Raw genomic sequence first — 15,839 nt, 5'->3', positions numbered from 1 at the left:
TTGAAAACGAAAATAGAAACAGAAAACAAAAAGACACAAAACATCCCCTTGATATTCACTTCCAAGAAAAATGTTGTTTTATGGTAGTGTTTTTTTCAACTTCGAGGATGTGCCAGCCAAACCCCTTATAATGCCCACGGCACTCTTTCATCATCTTCTTCTTCCTCATTCCTGGCTTAGAACCTTAGTCTCCAAAAACCCCTTTTTTTGTATCATTACTTTTTCACTTTTCCCTATGTAAACAAGCCCTTTCCAGATTTTCAGGTAAAGTTTCTTTCATATTTATCTTTTTCTCTATTCTTTGTTTTTCGATCATGGATTTTTCAATAGTTTACACACTTTTTCTTGGCTTTCTTTTCCTATCCTGTTTTTTCCTTAATACTAGTTTTGAAGCTTCTGTTTGCACTTATCAGTCCATATCACCGTCTGGGTCATCTCCTAAATTTGCATTATTATTGTTTTTTCAATCTCTGCTTTTGCTTGGTAGGTATTTACTTTGGGTTCTTGCATGGATACTGATCTTCTTCCTATATGTACATGAAAGTAGATAGTTTGGGTTGCTTCTGTGATTTTTTTATATTGCTATGAGAGTTTAAGGTTTTTATGGTTATTTGGAATTGGTTTTTCAGGAACTGATAATGGGGAAAAGGGTTAAGAGGAATCGACGATTACGTCCCAAGGAGAAAAGGGTTGTGGCTGCCCAATCTCCAACGTTATAGCCCAGGAGAAAAATGCTAGTATTGAAAATGTTGATGATGGAGTTACAGTTGTAAAAGAGAGGAAACCATCCCACCATTTCGATAAATGTATTGACCTGGATAAAGTGTGGACTAAACTTAGGTCCTCGGAACCTATTAGATGTGAAGATTGCAGGGAAGGTGGAAATGGTAAGAGAGGAAGGGAAAGGGTAGACATGGGAAGAACAAGGAAAATATTTCAGTTGGTTCATATCTGAGTCAAAAGCCATTTGGGTTTGTTTGGAATGTGGACCTTATGTGTGTGCTGGAGTTGGTTTACCAACTGCTACCACAAATATTATTTGTCATCTTTGACAAACCTGTCACCACTTGATGATTCAGTGGGATAATCCTCAATTGAGGTGGCCTTTAGCATGCAGCGTGTTCATTCCAGTTGAGAAAACAGAAGAAAATGGTTAAAGTAAAGATGTGTTATATGAGGTTGTAAAATTGATTAAGGAACGATCATCTGAATCCTCAGCAGTTGATGTTGAGTATGTTTGGTTTGGAAGTGGCAGTTTTATAAGTGCTATCAAATCAGAAGGAACTATATCCAATTCTTTAGATGAAAAAAGTGGCTATGTGGTTCAGGGTTTGGTTAATCTTGGGAATACATGCTTCTTTAATTCTTTAATGCAGAATCTTCTGGCTCTGGATAGGCTAAGGGAGTACTTCTTGAATCTGGATCAATCCATGTGGCAGCTAACTATTTCTTTGAAAAAGCTTGTTGCTGAAACAAAACTGGAGATGGGTTTGAAAAATGTTATCAATCCAAAACCCTTTTTTGGGTGCATTTGCGCTAAGGCTTCCCAGTTTAGGGGCTATCAGTAACATGACAGTCATGAATTGCTACGTTGTTTGCTTGATGGGCTTTATATGACAGAGTTGGCTCTAAAAAAACAAGTACTGCTTCTAAAAATGTAGTTAGGGCAAATGAGGATCTTACTTTTGTCAATGCTGTATTTGGTGGTCAAATTTCTAGTACTCTCTGTTGTGAAGAATGTGGGCACTCCTCAAGATGCAGATCAGGCGCCAACTCAAGGTGTTATGACCCCATTGCCTATCAGTGAATTTCCAGGCCTATAGCTGTGCCTCTAACAGAAACCATGGTGGCATCTTCTAGTGATTATTCACTATCAGGTGCTGTTGGCCCAAGCACCGAGGCCAATGAAATCAGTTCTGCTTCACAGAATCTCTTAGATATTGCGGAGTCTCAGAAAGAGCAAGAACTGGAGAATACAGTGAAGGAAAACGCATCTGGGGCAGATGATTTTGCTTGTATGGATTACCTCAGAATGGAGAATACACTCCAGGAAAATGCCCCTGGGACAGATGATTTTACTTGGATGGATTACCTTCAACCAGGAATCATTTATTCAATATCAGGTGCTGTTGGCCCAAGCACCGAGGCCAATGAAATCAATTTCGCTTCACTGAATCTCTCAGATGTCGCAGAGTCTCAAAATGAGCAAGTAATGGAGAATATAGTGAAGGAAAATGCATCTGGGACAGATGATTTTGCTTGGATGGATTACCTCGGAATGGAGAATACAGTCCAGGAAAATGCCTCTGGGACTGATGATTTTACTTGGATGGATTACCTTCAACCAAGAACCATTTATTCAACATCAGGTGCTGTTGGCCCAAGCACCGAGGCCAATGAAATCAGTTCTGATTTACTGAATCTCTTAGATATTGCAGAGTCTCAGAACGAGCAAGTAATGGAGAATATAGTGAAGGAAAATGCACCTAGGGCAGATGATTTTGCTTGGATGGATTACCTAGGAATGGAGAATACACTCCAGGAAAATTCCTCTGGAACAGATGATTTTACTTGGATGGATTGCCTTCAACCAGGAATCATTTATTCAACATCAGGTGTTGTTGGCCCAAACACCAAGGCCACTGAAATCAGTTCTGCTTCACTGAATCTCTTAGATGTTGCAGAGTCTCAGAATGAGCAAGTAATGGAGAATATAGCAAAGGAAAATGCATCTGGGCCAGATGATTTTGCTTGGATGGATTACCTTCAACCAGGAGTCATTTATTCTACATCAGATGCTGTTGGCGCAAGCACCAAGGCCAATGAAATCAGTTCTGCTTCACTGAATCTCTTAGATGTTGCAGAGTCTCAGAATGAGCAAGTAATGGAGAATACAGCGAAGGAAAATGCATCTGGGGCAGATGATTTTGCGTGGATGGATTGCCTTGGAATGGGGAATATACTCCAGGAAAATGCCTCTGGGACAGATGATTTTACTTGGATGCATTACCTTCAACCAGGAATCATTTATTCAATACCAGGTGCTGTTGACCAAAGCACCGAGGCCAATGGAATCAGGTCAGCTTCACTGAATCTCTTAGCTGTTGAAGAGTCTCAAAATGAGCAAGTAATGAAGAATACAGTGAAGGAAAATGCATCTGGGACAGATGATTTGACTTGGATGGATTACCTTCAACCAAGAACCATTTATTCAAAATCAGGTGCTGTTGGCCCAAGCACTGAGGCCAATGAAATCAGTTCTGCTTCACTGAATCTCTTAGATGTCGCAGAGTCTCAGAATGAACAAGTAATGGTGAACATAGTGAAGGAAAATGCATCTGGGGCAGATGATTTTGCTTGGATGGATTACCTTGGAATGGAAAATACACTCCAGGAAAATGCCTCTGGGACAGATGATTTTACTTGGATGGATTATCTTCTACCAGGAATCATTTATTCAATAGCAGGTGCTGTTGGCCTAAGCATTGAGACCAATGAAATTAGTTCTGCTTCACTGAATCTCTTAGATGTCGCTGAGTCTCAAAATGAGCAAGTAATGGAGAATATAGTGAAGGAAAATGCATCTGAGGCAGATGGTTTTGCTAGGATGGATTACCTCAGAATGGAGAATACAGTCCAGGAAAATGCCTCTGGGACAGATGATTTTACTTGGATGTATTACCTTCAACGGGGAATCATTTATTCTATAGAAGGTGCTGTTGACCCAAGCACTGAGGCCAATGAAATCAGTTCTGCTTCATTGAATCTCTCAGATGTCACTGAGAGTCAGAATGAGCTAGTAATGGAGAATACAGTGAAGGAAAATGCTTCTGGGACAGATGATTTTGCTTGGATGGAATGGAGAATACACTCCAGGAAAATGCCTCTGGGACAGATGATTTTACTTGGATGGATTACCTTCAACCTGGAATCATTTATTCAATATCAGGCTGTTGCCTCAATCACTGAGGCCAATGAAATCAGTTCTGCTTCACATTATCTCTTAGATGTCACAGAGAGTCAGAATGAGCAAGTAATGGAGAATACAGTGAAGGAAAATGCATATGGGGCAGATGATTTTGCTTGGATGGATTAGCTTAGTATGGAGAATACACTCCAGGAAAATGCCTCTGGGACAGATGATTTTACTTGGATGGATTACCTTCAACCTGGACTCATTTATTCAAATATCAGGTGCTGTTGGCCCAAGCTCTGAGGCCAATGAAAGCAGTTCTGCTTCACAGAATCTCTTAGATGTTGCAGAGTCTCAGAATGAGCAAGTAATGGAGAATACAGTGAAGGAAAATGCATCTGGGGCAGATGGTTTTGCTTGGATGATTTACCTTGGAATGGAGAGTACACTCCTTCAACCAGGAATCATAGCTGATTAGAATTATTTGATTTCTCAAAATAACAATGTTTCATTTTTTCAAGATTCTGAGGACAAGGATCTGGTTCTGAATTAAGCCTTAGCAAGAAGTTGTCAGGCTTCTTTACTCGAGGGGGAGCCAAGTAAAAAATCACATGAAACTTCTGGAAACCTTGATGAAGAGGAGCTTCCCTTATTGGTTCAAGATTCTGAGGTTCTGTTGCTTCGTTGCAAAGAAGAAAGTATTGGTACTGAGGAGGGTGTGAGAGAAATTGAGGCCTCCTCATCAAATGCAGGTCATGGGCAAGAGGAAGTAGAGTTTGATGGCTTTGGTGATATGTTTAATGAGCGTGAAATTGCTGCAGGGCCCAGTATTGGGCGCTCTTTGTCAGATGAAGCTGAAACTGGTTTTTTGGCTGGGAATTCAGCGATTCTGATCCTGATGAGGTTGATGATATGATTCTCCAGTATCTGTAAAAAGCTGTTTGGCTCACTTGATGATGCTTGGAACTGTGAGAATTGTGCTAAAATTCTGCAGTGTTCGAAGTTGAAAGCAAAGAAGAAGCAGACTAAGATGTCAAAGAATTCAATCGATGTAGGTGAGACTCAAAGTCAATGTGAACCACCAAGTCTAGATAAGGAACTTTCCTGTCCTAATGGAGTTAGAACCATTGTTAATGGCAATATCAGTAGTTCTGGTGAAAGCTTGGTTTTAAATAATAATGAGATAACTGATTCTTTGAATCAAAATTGTATAAAAGTTGAAAATTGTCAAACAGGTGAGCTAAATTCAGTTTTATCTAAATGTGAAGAAGGGAAATCTCAGATAGAAGATTCAAGTCTGTTGAAATCAAATTCTTCAGTCTCCTCTAATTCTTGTTGTCAGGAAAATTTGGGGGGGGTATCTGACCTGTTGATTCTTGCAATGTTGAAAATCTTAATGTTAATTATAAATTTCAGTAGAGCAATTCTCAGACGGCCGAAAACTGTCAATCAGGTGAAAGTGATGATGAAGAGATAGACTCCGAAAATGTGAAGGTGAAGAGAAAAGCAACAAAGCGGTCATTATAAACAAGGCACCATCTATTCGGACTATTCACTTGTGGTCACTTAAGTAAATTGAATGGCCACGTCAATTTCAGATAAACATCGATCTTAGACCATATGTGGATCTCAGGTAGCTTTCCATATGTCTTAAAGTTCATAGACTTGCTTCTTGTCAAGTTGTTTTCTTTTGCTTGCTTTTTTTGCCCAACTTCCCTAATAGCTAAATTCTTATATTTCAGTGATCTCTTTTATTCTTTTGGTTCCCTCATTCTGTTTTGATTTGCAGATAGCTGGTAGTATTTACTTTTATTTGCTTCAGTCTTATACTCTTGGTCAATGTATTTCGTGTTTGTTAATACATGATTTTCTGGAAATTACATGAAACTGCCCCTTTGTAGCAGAGTTTATTTTATAGGAATGATGAACCATCTGATGTTTAAGATGGCGAGAAACATTTCTGCTTCAATACAAATGCAATATTTGGCTTGTTTAAATTACCTCTTCCCCTGTAGTGTGATGTCATTATTTTTTTGCATTTGTCCTTTTATTTAAAATGCTTTGTATGCAGGAAGTTAAAAGAGTGAGTTCAGAAAATAGAATAGGATAGTTCTGCCAAGAAAAGGATAAACCTAGCAATATCCTATTTTGACCTTATTACCTGAATGGGATGGTTTATTTCATTAAAGAAATAAGCTTTTGTTAGAAAACACTGATATCTTTTCCTCTCATAGCTTATTTTGGTCTTTAGAGTTTTATCGTATGGAGCTGTAACTTTATGCACTTATGTTCCTTTTGAAAGTGAAAGGTTGGCTATTGATCCATTCCATTTATTTTGTTGAGATTGTAAGAATGCCAACACAAGCCCATAGCAGTATCATAACTTAGCTGGGGATATAAGAACTATTGGTCCATGGATGCCTGCCTCTCTCTTGAGCTTGTAAGCATTCCCCGTAATATTACAAGGTTTCTGCTTAATAATCATTATATAACATACAAAATGACAATTGGACATTTATAGTGAGGATTATAGGTTTTTAATTGAGTTGGACAAATTTTCGAGATGCTCCTGATAAAGTAAACTTTAATTCTAATATGTTTCACCTTGAAGAGCTATCCTTTTATTATTGAACATTATCTGTAGTAATTGCACTAGTAAGCTGTCTTATGGATGGGAGAAATAATGATTTAGCCGCAAATTGGGTGAGTAGCTGAGATGGTCTAAACTCTTATAAAAGTTAGTGATCTGAAACAGTGGCCAGAGATTTTGTTTTTAGATGAAGTTCCAAAGAGGAAATCAGGAGACTTATCCTAGCTAACCCCTGCATATTTATCTTAATATGTTTTAGTTCGAAAACAACAATTCATTATATTATCTTTCTAAGTTAATTAGTTGAAGATATGCATAGGCTTCTTTGGATGCAAGCCAAAGCATCCTTTGGAAAACAGTTGCATAGGCTTCTTTGGATGCAAGCCAAAGCATCCTTTGGAAAACAGTTGTTTTTAGAGCAATAGCTCAGACAATACAGAAGCCGTAATATCCATAGGGAATCCAGGGATCGTTTTCTATGTGCATGACGTACCAAGTTTTGTTGGAGAGTTTACTTGATATAACTAGTACACTATACTGGATTGCTTATGCATCCAGTTCTTCTCAGTGCCTTTTCCATAAAGCAGCTAGACCTCCTGCGAAGTGATTTAAGGGAAAGAAATGGTGTATTCTTGGATAAAGCAGCCGGACGTCTTTTGTATGCCATGAAATAGTTGAACTCTTAATGTTGTTCATAGCAAGGATTATTTGGTTGTATTTTGAATGCAGACCAGAATGTCTCGTGCGAATATTGAAATATAGTTCTGATTAGTTCTTTAAGTTCTGTCAATTTTGATAGCAGAGTGAATTGATATAAACACATATTGTCTATTAAATCTGTTAGTCCAACTATGAGGCTATGCTAATAAAATACATTATGAATAACAAGCAAAACAAGAACATTGCTTTATATGATTTACAAACATGTTAAAAAATTGCAGGTGCGAAGACAGATAATAGTATTTACCATCTGATGGGGATTTTGGAGCATTCGGGAACAATGAGGAGGGGACGCTACATTGCATATGTGAGAGGAGGTGTGAAGAGGAAAAGGAAGGCAGAGACTAGACATGAGAGTTCTCCATAGTATTATGTCAGTGATCATTACGTGCGTCAAGTGTCACTTGAAGAAGTTCTTCGCTGTAAAGCATACATCTTATTCTATGAAACAATTTAAGAGAAGGGTTTTATTCCGAACTGGTTCTGTTTCTTAATGACACCATAGAGTAAAGTTAGTATTGAACCTGCAGACGAGAGAGACAGAAATACATGAAAGGAAGAGGTGATATACAACAACAATTACCGTATAATGATACCCAATTTTGACATGTAATAAGTTCTATGATTTATACCATGAAATTATATCCTCATCACGTGGAAGTAGCTTTACCATCCTTGTCCATTAGCCATTACGAGTGTGAGTAGGATTTGCTGGGAAAAGCTTGGAATCGGGAGAGGAGACTCATGAGACAAACAAGACGTGATCCTCAACTGTCAGTACAAAAAGGCGGACATCTATCCTAAAAGTGGGGTTGCCCCTCAGCAGCAGAATAACTCGGTAGTTGGAATTGGCAACTACCCCTGGTGATTGGAAGAAAACATGGACAGAGAACGCAGGATTGAGGAGGTGGCTACATACTGGAAACTGAGACTGGGAAGGTCGGGTTTTTGGTTTTGTGGATTTGAAGAGCGGCTCGAAATCAAGCACTGAACGAATTTTTTGTAGGAATTTACTTGTCAAATTATTACATTATTGATTGTTTTCTGTATGAATATTTTAAGTCATCCATCTTATTCGCATTCTGTGAAGGGTTTGGTCCCCTATTTATGATGAAGCTGGGGCTAAAGTTTTGGAGTATCGTTGGACGGTGACACCAACCTCAGTTTTTTGAATGGACAAATCCTCTCCACTGTGTTCAAAAGATCCGCTGATTTCTCCTGCAGAAGATTCACTGTGAAAGAGAATCCAGTTCCAAAGGAATTCGGAGCTCTAAATTATAATCTACCAAGGACAACTAAGAATCCAATAACACTTTAAAAAGAAACGGGTCATTTTGTTAATCCATTCATTAAAAATAAGATCCAAAACAGGAATAATACAATATTTTATATCTTTCGTTTCTCTTTTCCTTTTTCGCCAGCAAGGCCAATAATCAACCCATCAAAATCCCTCATACACCATCGTATAAAAAAGAAAAGTAGAAAAGAAAATAAAAGAACAGAAGTGCTCTTCCCCACCCCCTCTCTTTACTCTTCCTTCTCCTGCTTTACCAACTTAACTCTTCTCCATGGCAGTACCAGTCTTAAAGCTGGTATTGTTCTCGCTCTCCTTGCTAGTAAACAGCTTCCTGGTTGTTCAAGGAACAAGCTGGTGTGTGGTCAGGAGTGATGCATCTAACCAAGCCCTGCAAACTGCTCTCGACTATGCATGCGGCACTGGTGCTGACTGCAGCCCTCTTCAGTCAAGTGGGCTTTGTTTTCTTCCCAACACAATCCAGGCTCATGCTTCTTATGCTTTCAATAGCTACTACCAACGTAGGGCCATGGCACCTGGTTCCTGTGACTTCGCTGGCACTGCCACTGTTGCTAAAACTGATCCCAGTTTGTTTTCTTTCCCTTCAACTCTCATTTTTCGTTTTTTGGTTGGTTTTTACAACTGGTTTTTTGCTTATTCATGTTTTTCTGGTTTTGTTTTGTAGGTTATGGATCTTGTGTGTACCCATCTTCTCAAAGGTATGCATGTTTTATTCTCTTACATTATTAAAAAAACTGGTTTGTTTTACTTGTTATGTGCAAAATTAACCTGGGTTTCCACCATTTTCAGTAGTACATTGCCAACTTTTCTTTTTTCCTGTTTTTTTTTTTTACAAGGTAGTTTTAGAAAGATTTTGGTCTATTTTCTTCAGCTTCACGCATTCTTTTGATTTTCTTTTCTTAAGAGTTCAATCTTTGTATAAGCAATGCCTGTGATATTTGAAGGAAAGGGAGTCTCTAGTAATGCTGTAATTTATTAGATGTACGACACGTGTCTGTATGCATGGCATCTTGATCTCTAACCGTCCATTTTTTCCTGATTGTGCATGTCAGTTTTGCATTACTAGGCTCATGTTTCTCGGTCTCTTTTTTCAATGCCTTGGGTTTCTCACTTTGCTTGTACTGTTTTACTATTGTCATATTTTGCCCGCTCATGCTTTTTAACCGTTGGATGTAATTTCTTGTCCAAGGACATCCAATGATCGAGAAACTCTAGGTCTGGAAAACCAGAGTTGCTGGTGATAGAGCCGGAATCAGAAATTTCATTTAATATTTAATGTGATTAGTTTAAATATATTAAATTAAAAAGAAATAAACATTCATTTCTATGACAAAATCATTGGACTAAATTTGTTATGAAACTATAGATACATAGGATCAAATTAAAAAAATTTGTTACCAATAACGACAAAATCTTGACATAATTTAACTTCCAATAAAATTTTATCTATTGTTAGCTGAAATGAATTGGTAATTTTTTTTAGACAGACATGAAAGACAAAAGAAAAGTAAAGTAGTGTAAGTTAAGCTCCAACATATTGTCTTTTTCCATTAATGCTTTTATGTCTTGAAATTTAGCACAGTATATAATCACACACACACACACACACACACATATATATATATATATATATGTGCATAACTAACTTCAAAGGAGCTTGAAATTCTATCAAAGTTTGCTTGGTATAAATCACTTTTCGATTCAAGCACATGATATCTAGATAGAAGTTATAGAATGGACAAGAAGGCTATAAGGAGATATCTGCAACACTGAGATTTCTTTGGGTTTTATTTCAGAGACACATGATTTAAATTGTTTTTGTCCACTAAGCTAAAACCCACTTTTTACCTATACTCAAACTAGGATAAAGAAAAGAATCCCATGATTTGCACACCTGGTTTGTCCGCTTACCTCAAACATATCATCAGGTTTGCATGCACAAGTTGGAACCTTTTCCCTAGTTTTTCTCTATAATTTTGATTTATTTGACTTGTGCATGTTAGCCTAGATGCTTGAGACAGGCTAGTCGAGTATGCAAATAATTTTTTTTTTTTTTAAAGAAAATGTTAATGCACATTTTGAACCCATAAGAGTCTATTAGCCAAATGGGGAGGCACAGTTAGGAGGGATTTTCTTCATTTCATTGCATGTTTAATTTTTCATTAGATTTGAATTTCATTAGATCTAGTGAAAAATTAGAAATGCAATGTAGTGAGAAACTCTCCCCCACCATACTGTCTTATTGTACCAAATGGATCTTAATGATATTTAGATTGTTCAATCTCAGATATCCATGTAATATGCACATACTATAAACTGCCGTTATTAATGCATGTATTGCATGGAAGGTTGAGATTGGACAAGTTATTGGTTGCATCTTTGAGCTTTAGGTTGCAATATTCTTTTTTAAGTAAAAACAGTAATAATTGTTATAAAATTCCAAGTAAATGTTAAAGACTAATTAATCTTATCTATCCTTGCAGTACTGTACTAACATTTAGTCATGTATTGCTCAGATGGTTAGGATTGCAATAGTCAGTAGACAACAGTCCTTAACAACTTTCTTGGAGCTCTAGCAATATATATTAAAAAAAATGAAACTAATGTTTTTAACTTTTGAAAGTGCATCACACTTCAATGAAGAAAATAGGCATTTTAGAACACATGACATTAATCTTATAGGATTTATAATTTTTTATGGTTGGGATATACATGGTAATTGTAAACATGACATGAAACACAATATAAAACAAAAGCGATATAATTTAAAATTTTAACAAAAAGCATATATGGGTTTGACAAAATTGGAAAATGTGTTTTGTGTTTCTCGCCTTGACACGAATTGTAACACAGTAAATTTCTACACATATTAGACATGAAATGTTAAACAGACACCAAACATGAATTGTCATGTCTAAGTTAGGTTGGAATGGCTAACAGGAGGGAAAAAGGTTAAAAGAAAAATACTAACACTATAGTGTTTTCTTTTTCTAATAAAACTGTCATGCTGTACTTAGACAAAATGATTCGTCCATAACATAGTTCAACATGGATATCTTTTCACTTTATCAAAAGTAAATGAATGGTACAAGAATAGATAAAAATAACAGCACTTTATTTGGTCTTTGTTTTGAAAAAGCAACTAAAGTAATGCAATATAATGATTTTACGCTGTGTTCTATTTGATATACTTACTACAGCTCTAGACAGTAAAAGTTTGTCTCCTGAACATAATTTACCTCAGAGTTAGAAAAATGTTTGCATAAATAGTTTTTGTTTCATGTTCCAGTATTTACTTTTTCTTCAACTTAAGCTAGCAAGGGAAGCTTTTATTAACTTGTCAGCTTAAATGACTAGAGGGGAAGATCCTTTCTATTATTAAAAAGTAAAGGGAGATTTCCACTACTTTTACCACGAATCGACACAAATTATAAAAGTAGTGAAGATTTTCTCTAATTTTTAGTAGCGGAGAGGATTCTTCCGTGACTCATCTAAGATGGCCATACTTGGCTAATTATCCAATTTGAGTACTTCATCATTTATTACTTTAACTCATAGTCCTATGGTTAGATACTTGGTTTAAGGTGACTGCATTTGCTCTCTGGATGATTGGGCCATCAATGAGGCCAAGCTTAGGTTCATAAACTTTTCCTCACAAATCTAAGTTATCTCTGTGTGGTTTAGGAATAATAATCAAGTAAATGTTAGGTGCTCTTTGATATAAGGCTGCTAGCCAAGGGACTTTAAGGCAGATGGGAATATGGTAAAGCGTGGCATCAGGAATCCAGATGCCATACTGTAACATTTGCCTGTGCCACTTGGCTTAAAGCATGTCCACTAATGGCTTGAAATAGAATAGCTTTACAAAGAAGTTGATGGTAATTTTGATGTGTGGAAATAATATATATTAAGTATTCTAATAATCAAATCAAACAAAGTGGATTGCCCATGGGATTTTATGTTTCAATTCTCGTATTTCTAGCAGTTGCTTCATTTTTGAAGCATGTTTTTCATTATTTATGGGAAATTTGGAAGGATATACCAATGGAAAATGGGGAATTTGGAAAACTTTTCTTAAGATGCTATTGGTGGTCACTCCAAGGTATCTACTTTTGGACTAGTTTTTCTATTTATTCCCCCTCTTTATGGTCGGTTAAATAAAGCAGAAACATTCTACAATTCTTTTTCCCCCAAGCATGTTCCTACTCCCATCTTAGGTCCATTAGTTGCTTTTAGTTTTAACTACTGAAGTTCTTAGACTAACCGAAGCTAATAGTATTTGTGTTTGTTTATTTCATGTCAAACACATACAAAACATAAAAATTATTATGTCATAATTTGTTGGACACGTCAAATACAAAACATATTTTTTGTTTCTACTAAATTTATATATAATTTTTGCTAAAATTTTAAAACATGTCGCTTTCATTTTTTTTTTTTTTTGGGTATCATTTTGATATTATATCACTACATGGTGTTCAAAATTACCAGATTTATATAGTTCCTGAGCATCCTGATCCATTATAATTTTGGTTGAACTAGTCCTTTTTGTTGTTTACTGTAACTTTGCTTGGGGTAATCCATCATGCTAGGCAAAGCTCACTTGTCTAGACTCTAAATTGGTCTTTCAATGGTTTCTGATTTTCGGTAAATACCAATTAAGTTGGTTTAATGTTAGTTTGACTGGATTTATCTGATGATTCTTACGAATGTTAGAACAATTTATGTGTTGCCCTATTGTTATTTGTAGTTGTTGTCTCTGCTAGTTGTTCGATTTAACAGCTTGAGTTATGAAATTTCCAGCACAGCTGGAGGGATAGCTACACCAACAACACCAACAACAGTGATAAACAACCCGAATGTGCCGACAACTACACCAATCAATGGCGGTGGAAGTGCTGGTGTAAATAACCCTGGACTGACCCCTCCAATACCCACAACAAATGACTCAAAGGCTTCATTGGATTGTATGGTCGCCACAAGCTCAATGTCTGTCATGATCTTACTTGTTCTATCATTTATTTTGCACCCAATATGGATCTTTTAAACCCAGATGCATGACCCAATGACGGGAAGAGGCGTTTTTGTTAGAAGTCGGAGCCTTCTTTCTAGCTTTGTGGAACAACAACCAATGATTTCAATCATTTAGTTGTCTGCTTTTTTGCAAATTTTTTGGCTTCACATTGGTTAATCTAGAGATCTCAACTGGCATTATGAGCAGCAATGAGCTAGAGCTAGCACAAGGATCTCTTATTAGAAACCAACCTAGCACAAACAAATTCAATTCAATATTTAAATATTATTCTTGTATGTTTCTGGCGTATACATAAGAAGTGTAAACAAACAGCTATGCATCTATGAATTCTCTTTTGATGAATCAGATCTTTTCTGTGTTTGATAACCACATGTTTATTGGCAATCGTAGATCTGCAGAGTAACAAATCAAGCCAAATTCAAATATTAAACTTTTTTGTAATATATATAAATAAATGAAATAAAATAATAAATGATAAAATTATAATATTTAATATCAATATTAATAATTTTATCCCATCTAATTGAATCAAATTTAAATCAAACTTCGAGTTTCAAATTTTCAAATTAATTTTGAGCTTTACAATATATGGATTCGACATTACACCTTTAATACCACATCAAAAGGTAAATTTAGCCGAGGGTAGAAATCAAAATGCTCAAAAAGAGTCAAAGTGGGAGAAAAAGTAAAATGCTGAAACTGTAGCAAAACCATTAGAATACTAAACATCATGTGGACCCACTTTCATTAGATGGAAATGCAAATCGAGAACTGTACGAAATGAACATATGATTATCATCATGTTTTTCAATATCATGAATCAAGATTCCCACTCCCCCACCCTTCTATCACCATTGTTGGAACACTGGCTGTTAGAATCTGCATAAACCTGCCAACATATATCCCACCTTCATTGCTGATTATATCTCTAATACTATAGAGAAGCTTTAGAAAATAAATTGGCAAGAGCATCATACTCCTAGGTATACTCCTAGGTTTAGGACAAATGCAAAGGTAAAGAGTAAAAATTTACCATTAGTTCACGATCTTTTATACATGTATTATTTATCATTTTATAATTTAAAAATTTTAAATTTATCATCCATTAATTTTTAAAATTTTCACCTTTTATTTGAATAAAAATTAACAAAAACATCCATACAAGTACCATCACAAATGTGCGATTTGATTCACTAACATGTATAATAAATGTAGATAGAAAAAATCGTACCCAAAAATCAATCCACCTCATGTGAGCAACATGTTTTAGATTTATTGACTATGATTTTTAAATCAACACTTATCACGTATGTTAGGATTATGTCACCTCTATATCACATCATGAGTTTCAAAAGAGAAGGTAAAATATTTCAATCTCATATCGAATAAGAAAAAATTATTGTTGGACATATAAACATTGACATTGCACACACTAATAAACTAATTTTACTAAAAAAAAAATAATAATCACATGACAAGTGATATTAAAATTAATTCTTGACTCAATCAGCTTCATACTAAACATTCTAATATGGTAGATGTTAAAAATCTTTCAATATAATGAAAATATTAATTAAGTAAATGGACTCAAATCACAAGAGAAATCATATTAAATTACTTAACTTAGTAATGGTTCCAATATATAATTTTAAAGATTTAAAAGAATTATATTAAGAATGCTTTACATGAAAGTAGCTAACTTCCATGCTTGGAAGAGTCGACTGCCTTAAGATTACAGGAAGAGCAGTCGACTACGTACTTTGACAAACAGAAAGTAAACAAAAGTTTTTGTGTAAGATAGCAACCAACTGCCTTCATAGAACAATCAATTGGTTTGGTTGAAAATGAGTTGAACCGATTCCAGGAATCAACTGCCAATATATAAAAGTCTTCTGGAAGTTGATCAAAGACAATGGCAGCTGACTTCTCTTAAATAGCAATCATTTGGTTAAAAAAGGCCGAATGTGGAACTTCCTCAAGAAATTAAGAGGAGTCGACTGCTTATGCATACGATGCATTCGAACATGCGAAATGAGTCAACTGCTTTGACCCTAAAAGCATTTTCTGTATTTTCAAAGGGGCAGTCTCCTGCCTACTTTGAGCAGTCTACTTTTCAATGTGAAAGATTATAATTTCAAAAAACGTGAAAAATGATCTCTCTTTGTTTAATTAGTTTGATTATTCAAATGAATAAATATATTTGTAATATTTTGAAGAAACATATTTATAACTAAAAAAATGATCTTTGATTGAATCAACAAAATTA

The 15,839-nt window shown here is 35.7% G+C and overlaps 1 protein-coding gene and 1 pseudogene across 1 annotated transcript; both read left to right on the top strand.

The window, feature by feature from the left end:
- The first annotated feature begins 638 nt into the window (after positions 1-638).
- LOC111287826 (ubiquitin carboxyl-terminal hydrolase 2-like) lies at positions 639-7,700 on the top strand (annotated as a pseudogene).
- A 969-nt stretch (positions 7,701-8,669) lies between these two features.
- Positions 8,670-13,911, top strand: LOC111287824 (PLASMODESMATA CALLOSE-BINDING PROTEIN 1-like). Its single transcript, XM_022878492.2, has 3 exons — positions 8,670-9,104; positions 9,203-9,236; positions 13,342-13,911. Exons 1-3 carry the CDS (start codon positions 8,792-8,794, stop codon positions 13,583-13,585), a joined length of 591 nt encoding a protein of 196 aa, XP_022734227.2. The 5' UTR covers positions 8,670-8,791; the 3' UTR covers positions 13,586-13,911.
- Positions 13,912-15,839: the final 1,928 nt, after the last annotated feature.

This window comes from Durio zibethinus, chromosome 4 (genome assembly GCF_047325235.1).
Source record: "Durio zibethinus cultivar Kanyao isolate XHJ-2024 chromosome 4, ASM4732523v1, whole genome shotgun sequence".
NCBI classification, from domain to species: domain Eukaryota; kingdom Viridiplantae; phylum Streptophyta; class Magnoliopsida; order Malvales; family Malvaceae; genus Durio; species Durio zibethinus.
Note: the sequence above shows the minus strand (reverse complement) of the source record. Positions and strands in the feature narration are given on the sequence as shown.

What these genes read in the sequence shown, in the direction of transcription:
- LOC111287824 (XM_022878492.2), top strand. Translation starts at nt 8,792, where the DNA reads ATGGCAGTACCAGTCTTAAAGCTGGTATTGTTCTCGCTCTCCTTGCTA. An exon ending in TGTTGCTAAAACTGATCCCA is followed by an intron (nt 9,105 to 9,202) that starts GTTTGTTTTCTT and finishes TTTGTTTTGTAG; the next exon opens with GTTATGGATCTTGTGTGTAC. An exon ending in GTGTACCCATCTTCTCAAAG is followed by an intron (nt 9,237 to 13,341) that starts GTATGCATGTTT and finishes TGAAATTTCCAG; the next exon opens with CACAGCTGGAGGGATAGCTA.